Source organism: Megalobrama amblycephala, linkage group LG1, assembly GCF_018812025.1.
Source record: "Megalobrama amblycephala isolate DHTTF-2021 linkage group LG1, ASM1881202v1, whole genome shotgun sequence".
In the NCBI taxonomy this organism is placed as follows: domain Eukaryota; kingdom Metazoa; phylum Chordata; class Actinopteri; order Cypriniformes; family Xenocyprididae; genus Megalobrama; species Megalobrama amblycephala.
Genome location: NC_063044.1, coordinates 67,307,330 through 67,318,385, shown reverse-complemented (window position 1 = coordinate 67,318,385; position 11,056 = coordinate 67,307,330). Strand labels below are relative to the sequence as shown.

The following is an 11,056-nucleotide window of genomic DNA, read 5'->3' as shown; positions in this document are numbered from 1 at the left end:
ACCGCTCCCTCAGGAAAAGGAAATTCAGGATGTTAACAGTGAAGCAGATCCTCTGAGACAGATGGGAATCCATGTTTTGAATTACCTTGATGACTGGCTCATATAGGCCCAGTCTCAGGACGAGCTAGCACACCACAGATTTCACTAAGAGCTTACTCCTCCCCAGCCAACAAATTTCGTTCCTAGGAGCTGTTTTCAACTCAGCCCAAATGAGGGCAACAGTCTCACAAGAGCATGCTCTGGCCATTCATCAGTTCATGGCTTCTGTCAGGCTCAGAACTCATCTTCCTCTGAAGTATTTCCAGAGGATGCTAGGGCTGATGGCTTCCGCCTCCCCAGTCTTGCAGCTCGTCCTCCTACGAATGCGGTCTCTGCAGTACTGGCTACACCTTTGGATCCCACCTCACGCTTGGTGGCACGGCCGCTTTCATGTCAGGGTGAAGTTACGGTATTCTGCCTTTGTTTTACTGTCCAATTGTTACGTGTGAGGTTGCGGTAGAGACGAGGCGTTCACGGACTTCAACTAAACAGGGTATTTCTTACAACGAAGGAGACAAAACAACCATACACACATTAAACTAACAATAAGAACAGACAAGGAGTGAAGGGAGTGAGTCCATTATAAAGGGAGTGCAGAAGATGAAGTCCAGGTGCAGGTGATGAGTGATGATGGGGAGAAGATGAGGAAGTGAGTGCAGGTGTGGATACATGGAGGATGATGGGATATGGAGTCCAGGAATGAGGGAACTGTGACACCAATAAAGTTTGCTGCATTTAAATTTATATTACAGTGTAGCCTGTGCCATACACCTGTCACTGAAACACTTTTGACACACAATACCTGAATATAAGTGTAGGTAAAACAAATAAGGTAGTTGAGTCGTTGATTTTACTAATAGTGTTTAAGGATGGCCCATTGCTCTCGAAGGAAAATGATGGTTGAGATGGCTTTGAAACGCAGACATCAAGGTCAAGGTAAGAAATTGTGTAACACAAAAGATGCATTAAACAAACAGATCACAATCTACTTCATTTAGCTAGCTAGCAGCCTATAGCGTAAATAGGCTAGTCAGCTATGAATAGGGTACCAAACTGCTCCAAATACCAAAGCAATTGTAAATCATCCAAAATAAATGCCATGATCTCTATACAGGTGTTACTATAATGATTTTATAAATTGTGATTAGCAATCAAATACTGAAAATGTGGAAGTCTTATCCCTTAATAACAGGCAACAGCAGTCATTTTTTATAATTAATTTGACAACTAAAAATTCTTAAAGTTATTTTTCTCAGTTCCACGCTCTAGCAAGTTCAGGTCTTTTGCCTTTGTAGGGCGGCACTTTGTCTTTTAAAATATTTGAAAACAGCATTTGTTGACACTGCAAACATTTTCACTGTATGCACAGGTTTATGGCCTCTGCCCTGGAGTGCATGAGGGCAACATATTGCTTACAAAATGCTTTTAGAATTGAGGGAAATCCACCTCACTCATATACAGTACTCTGCCTACTGGAGGAGCAACACAGACAGTACATATATGTATAGTACTGTGTCCAGGGTGGAGTGCCCTTTGGTGGAAATCACGGGCACTCTCACTGGTGATCTTGACAATTATAATATATTACCCATATTACCATACCCATATTTACCCACATTTTTACATAGTTTATTTATGCAGTAAAAGTTGGATTTTTGTGAATATTTTGAATGAAATACTTTGAGAAGAAATGGCAAAAACTATTTTTTAATAGTACATCATACATACATTTATACATTAATAGTCAGTTTATATTTTACCAAAGGTGCAGATATTTCTGGAGCCCATCACACATGATCGATGTTTGTATGCTCTATGTTATATGATCAATATAACGTTCAATTATATGTTATATTGAATGACAATTTTATTATTGTTGCTTTCTTTCACTTTTTTGCCACAAAGAAGTCCAGATGTGTGCAGTCTCAAAGACCACAAAAGGTCTTAACTAAACATGAATGACAGTAAGCTCACAATGCTGTGGTGTGCCAGTGGGGGCGCTGATCTAAAATCTTATCTCGGGGGCCAGCAGACTCTGGGTCCATGAGAGTAAAGGGCAGTTTTTTTCTCAGTATAAATATCACTACAGAAATCCAGTGAGCTTCAGACTTCAGCTGAAGACATTAGCAGAAGATTTAATCTCTGAACTTTCCAAAGGACACACAGAGACTCCAGGTAATTCAACATTTAAAACTAATATATAATTTAAAACAATATGAACTGGTAATGTTAGTGTGAATGAACTGTCAAGATACAATTATATATATATATATATATATATATATATATATATATATATATATATATATATATATATACATACATATATTATTAAAGGAAAGAATGCCTTTTGTTTTCTTAAAATTGGATTTGTTTAAATAATTAATTAAATATCCATCCTTATTTTGAGAGAATGAAATGTCTGAAGTTACTTGTATTGTATTATAAAGTAAGTTTTTTTTCATGAAACCTGTGGTACAGTGAATAAAGCCAGAAGGTCAAACTTGACACTTTCCCGTTAGTCCAAAAACAGCTGCCAAAAATGACTATTTTGACTATTTTGTCTAAGTATGACATCATATGCCCACTTCTACATCATTGACTCTTTAGCCCTGCCCAACGATGCACGCTTTAAAATAGAAAAAAGACACAAACACAGTATTACACTGAAAAAAAATAAAGTTTTCTTACTTAGAGATTTTGTTTTGTTTCTTGTCCAAATATCTAAAAATTCTTAAGACACATTTTCTAGACAAGTAAAAATTACTGTCTTGTTTTCAGAAAGAAAATAACAAGCAAAATGCTGCTTGATTTAAGAATCATGTCTCCTCCCTTGACACAGACTTCTATGCTTTTCGTTTAGAAGGCAAGCATATTGGAGGCTGCAATGGTCTATCTTGACGACTAGCTCATTCTTGCCCACTCGCAAGATCTGTTGTGCGAACACAGGGACCTGGTGCTCAGACACCGCAGCCATCTGTCAATTATTTGAGATTCACTATGCAGATTCTGCAAACCCAGACACTTACATGAGCAGATTCACAGGAAAGAAGAAGCTTGCTTTGGATGTCACATAATTCCTGTAATGATAAAAACAGAAGTGTACATACTACTGACTTTGAACTTTCCAGAACAAAACATGATTTTAAACAGTCCAATTATATCATATATACACAAATACCCCCATTTAGCCCAAAATAGTCAGACTATCAGCAAAAACGAAGAGGACAAATCAGTGTTACTTACTGGAAAAGCCTTTACCACTCAGTGATATGTTGTGATGTGGCTTTGTTATAAAGTTCCTCCCCCTGAAAGTAAATGGATCGATATCAGGAACATATACTGTATATATAGTACTGGTCAAAAGTTTGGAAACATAACTATAACATTACTATTAATGTTTTTGCAAGTCTCTCATGCTCATCAAACCTGCATTTATTTGATAAAAAAACAAACAAACAAACAAAAAAAAAAAAGTAATATTGTAATTTGTAATACATTTTAATATATTTTAAAATATTTTTTATTCTTATCATCAAAGCTGAATTTTCTGCATCATTTCTCCAGTCTTCTGTGTCACATGATCCTTTATTATCAACGTTGGAAACGGTTGTGCTGCTTAATATATATATATATACTGTATATATATATATATATATATATATATATATATATATATATATATTATAACCTGTGATACTTTTTTCAGGATTCATTGTTGAATAAATGTTAAAAAGAATAGCATTTATTCAAAATAGAAATATTTTCTAACGGTATAAGTCTTTACTGTCACTTTTTATCAATTCAATACTGTTGAATAAAAGTATTAATTTCTTAGAATAAAAAATACTGACCCCAAACGTTTCAACGGTACTGTATATTGTTGCAAAAGATTTCTATTTTAAATAAAAGCTGCTTTTTTTTTTTACTTTTTAAATTAAGTTGAAATTAAAATGTATCATTTTACATGGGCTTTAGTCAATACATCAAAATAAGTGTGCTTCTAAAAAGCACCACAAAACATAATTTAAAATGCACATTTAAGTAAAACCTAATTTGATATTATTACAAAATGCATTTTAAAACTGTTATCTTAAAAGTGTTAGGAAACACTCATGAAAGTGTACTCTATTTAAATGGCCTTTAAATTTTAGTAATATTATATTATTTTCAAGTGTACTTTTTAAAGAGAGTACTTTTAAGATCTGAAGTATACCAAAAGTGCACATTTAATACAATTAAGCACAATTCTTTTCAAAAGTGTTTTAATGGTTAAACATCATAAATTATCATCATCCAATGAGGCCAATGGCAATTAAATTAATGGCAAAAAAGGGAAACAGGAAGAGTCTCAAATCTTCTAAGCCATACAGTGCATTCAGACCCCCTTCACTTTTTTCACTTTTGTTATGTTGCAGCCTGGTACTACAATCATTTAAAAGTTATTATTATTATTATTATTATTATTATTATTATTATTATTATTATCATCATTAATCTACTCTCGGTACCTCATAATGACAAAGTGAAAACAGAATTTTAGAAATGTCTGTAAATTTACTAAAAAGAACATACTGAAATAACACATTTACTTAAGAATTCAGACCCTTATATGTAGTGTTAACATGATATCAGTATTTCATTTTTAAATATCACAGTTATGATCAATATCTGTATATTGTGCCACCATATTTTCAACACAAAGGCAGTTTATTCAGGACACTGAGGCATCTTCTCCTGTGACTTCCGTTCAAACAGGTCTTCTCGCTGGCTTTTCTAAGATGGTGGCACTTTCGATGTACCTGAAGCAGCCAAACTTCATTTACTTATGTGCATATATATGGCTGACAACCCTAACTGTGGTGAAGACTCAGGGTAAGGTGCTAATGGTGTTACAAAATGTGAACATGTAAAGATCAGTAATATCACAGTACAGATTCAATGTCCTTAGAAGGAAATAAACTACTCAAGTATGTTCTCATTCATTTATTCTATTGGGATTTTTTTGTAATAAAAAAAAAAAAAAAAAAAAAAATCCCCCAAAAGAAAGTTTAACAAAAAGCCATGAACAAAACCAGCAGTGGTGTACAAGCTACACACATCAAATACTTGAGTAAAAGTGCATATACACTAATAAAATTACTCCAGTAAAAGTAATTTTTATTTTACTCAACTAAAAGAACAAAAGTACTTGATTTTACTTAAGTATTCAAATTAATTTACTTAAGTATTCAAATTAAAAATTACAGATTGGTGAATGTTTATTTTGTAATTTTATACCTTTATATTAATTTTATATGCATAGGTTATTGATTTCATGTGCGCAAACAAGTGGGGAAAAACAAAATGCTGTATAGCATAGTATTTAAAAATGAGGGGAAAATGTGTATTGACAATCAAAATAAAAATCACAGGGCTAGATGAATAACATTTTAAGAAGACTGCTATAGTTTTGTTTTGAAACTGTTCGGCAGTGGGGGAATAATTTGCATTATTTTAAATGTTTCTTTTTTACCTAAAACTTTGTACAAATTAGCTCAAAATGAGAAATATGAATATTTAATCGTAACTCTATAATAATTATAAATATTTGGATCAGTTAATCGACTGAATCAACTCAGAATCAAGGAATGGAGCTATGAAAAGAGTCATTTAACCAGCTGGAAGAACCATCAGTTTCTCACTATAAAGCACATTTGTTAACAAAAGGGTTCACAACTTAATACTAAATCGCTGTTTAGTGTTTAAATGTACAGTACTTGCAAATGCTTTAGCTGTTGAAGAGCGTCCGGATATCCTTGATAGTTCAGTCCAGCAATCAATAGAATCAGCAAGAGCTAGGAGGGAACTTTGTGTTGGCTTTCCACAGAGGTCACACCAATGAGAAAGGTGCAATTCTCAAGCGGGAATGTTTCTTTGTTTGAGAGTGACCTCATTTGCATGAGGGGAGTAAGCTGGAAGTTTGTGTCCATTTGTATGAATCATTAAACCACGAGTATTTTGATATGAGACATCACCTAGATGACTACATTATCTAGTACTTCTATCATCAGGCATGCATAACACTATACAATATACAGAAGAACAATATACAAACAGTAATAATACACAAAATGCACTGAGGAAATGCATGTTCATTCATTTACGCAGATTTGTCAGTGAATTAGTGGAAAGGATTTCATTTCTATGCTGTATTGTATTGAGAACAGCCAATTTCCCAAGTGTCTTTGAAGTGTATGAGTGAAGCAGAAGGGTGATAGTTCTCAGTGGGGAAGCCAACGTACACCCTTGAGACAGTGATGTGTTTGGTCAGACTTCTGAATTCAGTTATACTTAGTTATGATACTTAGTTATCATCCACCACTGAAAACCAGTTGGTTTTGACACGAATTACACCACTGCAAACTTGCACAGATCAGATCTTTTTTGATTGGATTAGTGTTGTCAAAAGTGCCAACTTCGGTACCAAGTCACTACTGAAATTTTAAAAATGTGTCGATTCCAGCATTTCCCTCTATAATTTGGAACGCTGTGGAACAGATTCTTAAACACCTCTGATTGGCCATTATGTTCATGCACTCTGACAAGTATTAATCTGACAATCTCACTCTCAACTTTAGTGTTGTGTGACCAAACACCACTACAATAATTGGTGCCTTGTCTTTTGTTACTATACTTCATTTTCATCAGCCTGGCGGCGTAGCATGAAAAGTGCTGGCCTAGGTCTCAGAGGTTCTGTGATTTAAATCTTACCTAGTATGATCCTAAATTGCTTGTTGAACAAAAATAATAAAACGAGCTGTCTTTACATTCAAAACATTCTGCATTTTATATGATTTTGTGTTTATTGGACGGTTGTTAGCTTGATCCTGTATTCCATCTGAACACATTTTGTAGTGCAATGAGCTTCCAGCTGTATTTTTAATGATGGATTTCTACAGCTAACCAACTCTTTTTCTTTATTATAACCATGGCATCAGAGCCAATGGAAGTGGCAGCCCTAGGAAGACCTCTGTCTCTTGGTATGCTTTACGACTGCCGTGAAGATTCCTTCATTCCAGGTAAAAAAAAAAAAAAAAAAAAAAAAAAATTTATATATATATATATATATATATATATATATATATATATATATATATATATATATATATTTTTTTTTTTTTTTTTTTTTTTATTATTTTTTTTTTTTACTAAATGTTTATTCACCAATTACCAGTCCTTGAGTAACAAAACTATAATGCCTGCACATTTACAACAGTACATCACTTCCTCATAAATAAAGTAACATAAAGCCATTTTTCATTTCAGGTGTTACTCTGTGGGATAAGAAATCACTGAGTGAAAATTTACACAGTCATTCACAGCCCCGAACAGATTTGAAGTTCAGTAGCTCTGACTCTCTTTCTAGTAAGTCCAACCTCCTGGATATAAGTGCTTCCCTGAAGGCCAGTTTCATGGGGGGGCTTGTGGAGGTGGGAGGATCTGCCAAGTATCTGCGTGACACCAAATCCTCCAACCAACAGTCCAGAGTTACAATGTTTTACAGTGAAAACACAAGATTTGAACAGCTCACTATGTCCCAGCTGGGCCAGATCACCTACCCTCAGGTGTTTGACCAGAAAACTGCAACTCATGTGGTCACGGCAGTGCTGTATGGAGCTCAGGCTGCCATGGTGTTTGATCGGACATTTTCAGAAGAGGAAAACAAGCAGGAGATTGAGGGAAAACTGAATGTCATGGTCAAGAGCATCCCTGCATTTACCATTGAGGGAGAAGGATCTGTACATTTGAAAGATGATGAAATGAAAATGGCTGAGAAGATCTCCTGCACATTTCATGGGGACATCTTACTTGAGCAGAACCCCACCACGTACATGGAGGCCCTAGAGACATACAAGACGCTCCCCACTCTGCTGAAGAAGAATCCACAGAATGCGGTTCCAATAAAAGTCTGGCTTTATCCTCTTCATCTATTGAACAGTAAGGCAGCTCAGCTGCAGAGAGAGATTACCACAAGTCTGATTTCTGACACTGAACAAATAATTGAAGAGCTGGGAGAGGCAGAGAGGACGTGCAATGACCTGTTCAAAAATACACTGGCCAATGCTTTCAGTGACATCAAAGAGAGGCTGCAATTATTTCAGGACTCATTAAGCACATATAAGACAATGCTCCTGAGAGCAGTCGGCAGGGTCTTGCCTGCTGTTCGAGGAGGAGAGGAGCAGGAGAAGTCTCTGGAAGACATCCTGAATATGCACAGGAGCTCCCCATTCAGTGCTGACCAGCTTAACAAGTGGTTAAATGATGCAAAGTCTGAACTTCACATCTTGAGTTCTTACACCAATAGGCTACAGGGGATCAATATTATAGACTCAGTTGATCTCAATACCATCTTATTTGATCCTGATGTTGATAAAGTGGTGTGCTTTACCTTCACATCTCTGAAGTATGAAGACCCATATCTTTCAACCCTGAAGGAGTTTGTGAAATCTGACACATCTAAATTTCCTGAACCTTTTTCTGTGCAATCTGTTAAAAAGTGGGTCAAAGAACGAAGTGAGAGTGGCACTGGATCTTCTACAATGAGGTTCCCTGAACACAGTGTCACTGGGATTTCTGTGAACTCTTCCCCAAAGTGGTTTAAAGATTTCAATATCGTAAAAAGGATCAGAGAGAACTTTTCTAAATTCGGGAGGTTTGCAGAGGCCAATAAAGATGAAAAGAGAACCCGCTGCATTATTTCTGCCATCTCCAATCCCTCCATTGCTGGCTCCTCCATCTATCTGTATGAAAAAGGGAAACTGATAGACACACAGTTTCAGCCCATGTTCAAGCCACCCCCAACAAAAGGTAAGTGTCATTTACACACCTTTATAAATAATTAACAGATGTGATTCTCAAACTGTCCCATTCACATAGCAGCTTATATAGTATTCGAGCTACCAGAAACAAAATATGAAAGTATAGACTAGAAATAATATCACTGCTATATTATGAATGATGCGTCAATGTTTTCGGAAAAAGATACATCTAAAAAGAATAGGTGCATGAGGTGAAGCTGAGTGATGAGCACCAGTAAACTTAAATCCATTCTATATGACACATCCAATAAGAAATTAATCATATATACTATAAGCACAACATAAATGTAACATTAGCCTACTTACAACTTATCTGAATAAAAGGATGCAAATGCAAGCAAACTTGAACTTTAGCCAGAAAGCATTACTCGAATTGTGTCTTGTGTGCTTTTCCCATAACAACATGCTGAAACACGGCCAACTAAAGCACAAACAATTCACAACATTCTGTTATTCTCAGTCATTATGTTATGTATATGGCAAATTGGCACTGCACATCTTGCACTCTGTATTTACATATACTTTATCAAGCAATTCCAGTGGAGATTTTGAGTTTTGTGGGGTTGTTTAATGCTCCTCTGCTGAGATCTTGAGAGATTTAATGTCTTTTTTTATCTTCAGTTGATTTAATCTAAGGCTGTGGCTGAAAGTCAGTTGTAGTTCTTGTGTTTTGCCTTTGTTTCTGTTCTTGTTGTTCCTCTGTCCTTCAGTGCTGCAGATAAAACTGACTGGGCCCCAGTTAGATAGCCCTGGTCAAACCCATCTGGGCTCCACATGTCTGTGTAAATTAAGAACAGAGTTTTAATATCTTGAATGGTGTTCCCATAGTGAGGAATTAAATCAGTGACAAAAAAGGGAAACAGGGATAGGGCATTGTGTGATTTAAATCAAGCTTGAGCTGCATGTTCATTCGGCCCTTTCAATGAAAAAAAAAAATAAAAAAAAAAAAACCCTGAAAACTTTATTCTAATGCTGTGTGAATCCAGCCTGTTTTTGAATTATCTTAATTCTTTCCACAGCAGAACCTGGGATTGTGGGCGGGAAAGGTGGTGAGGAATTCTCCTTTTAGTCTGCTTCATACAACGGCTTTCAGAATATGACAATAACTTGCAATGAGGTGCGTGAAGATTGTTTTCATTCTATTTTATCATCTTTTCCTGTATTTTATCACATTGTTATCATTTAGTTATTTTATTCACATAAAAAAATATTTTTGTTCCACAGCTCGATTCGACAGTGATATCACTGAACACAATAGAAGTGATTTTCCAGGATGACCAGAGGACTAAAGTTGGCAGGATAGCAGGACATGAAACAAAAGTTTTTCAATTTTACTTACGATAAAATTGTAAATTGTAATCATATACTTTTTTAAATGTATACTCAGATTAAAAAATATCATATTTGAGTCAATCAGTAATATTTTATGTTTTCTAGAATCAACTGTTATAACATTTTTGATTTCCAGGTAAATGGAAATATAAACAAGTAACTCCATTAACAAAAGTTAAACGTATCAAATCTGAGTTAATGAATAAATAGTGATTGTATTTGGGGGTTTGTAAGAGAGAACAATGTACTGTATAGCATCTTATTCTGGTTCATTTGTCCATCTTTATATTTCATTTATTCCATTCTGTACCTTGTGGAAGTACAAAAACTCTTGATGTTCAATGACAATAAAGAGCTTAACTTGAGGGGGCTTTATGCAAGCTGTTGCTCACAAATGTTCACTCTTTAATTATATAACAGTGTGTATTAATGGTGTGTCTGGGAGAAAAGCCAAAGAAAATTAGCAGACCCAGAAATCGTTTAATTAAAATGAATTTTGAAGCAATGTCTCCTCTAGTCCACTTGTTTATTCTGTGACACAGACAAGAAGTTCAATAATCAGCAGAAAAGGAGCAAAACACAACCAACAAAAACAAACTCCATCAACGTGTTTCTGCTAGTGATTTCCGATTCTTGAACTAACAGATTAAGTACTATATGAATCAATATTAATTAAATGTGTCACCATGTATTAATTTCTTAGCTACAAATAGTAACAGTGTAAATTAATGTGTTAATTACCACAATGGGTCAAAGCCATTTCAACTTCTGGTTGTCTGCTTTAATTATTCATTAGCTAATGACTTGCAAAGATGTCATTATGT

At 35.1% G+C, this 11,056-nt stretch overlaps 1 protein-coding gene across 1 annotated transcript; it reads left to right on the top strand.

Annotated features, from left to right (window-relative positions):
* The first annotated feature begins 2,110 nt into the window (after positions 1–2,110).
* LOC125280597 (stonustoxin subunit alpha-like) lies at positions 2,111–10,612 on the top strand. The gene is made up of 6 exons (XM_048211246.1): positions 2,111–2,214; positions 4,798–4,914; positions 7,020–7,100; positions 7,348–8,889; positions 9,920–10,017; positions 10,125–10,612. Exons 2-5 carry the CDS (start codon positions 4,821–4,823, stop codon positions 9,967–9,969), a joined length of 1,767 nt encoding a protein of 588 aa, XP_048067203.1. The 5' UTR covers positions 2,111–2,214; positions 4,798–4,820; the 3' UTR covers positions 9,970–10,017; positions 10,125–10,612.
* The last annotated feature ends 444 nt before the right edge of the window (positions 10,613–11,056 follow it).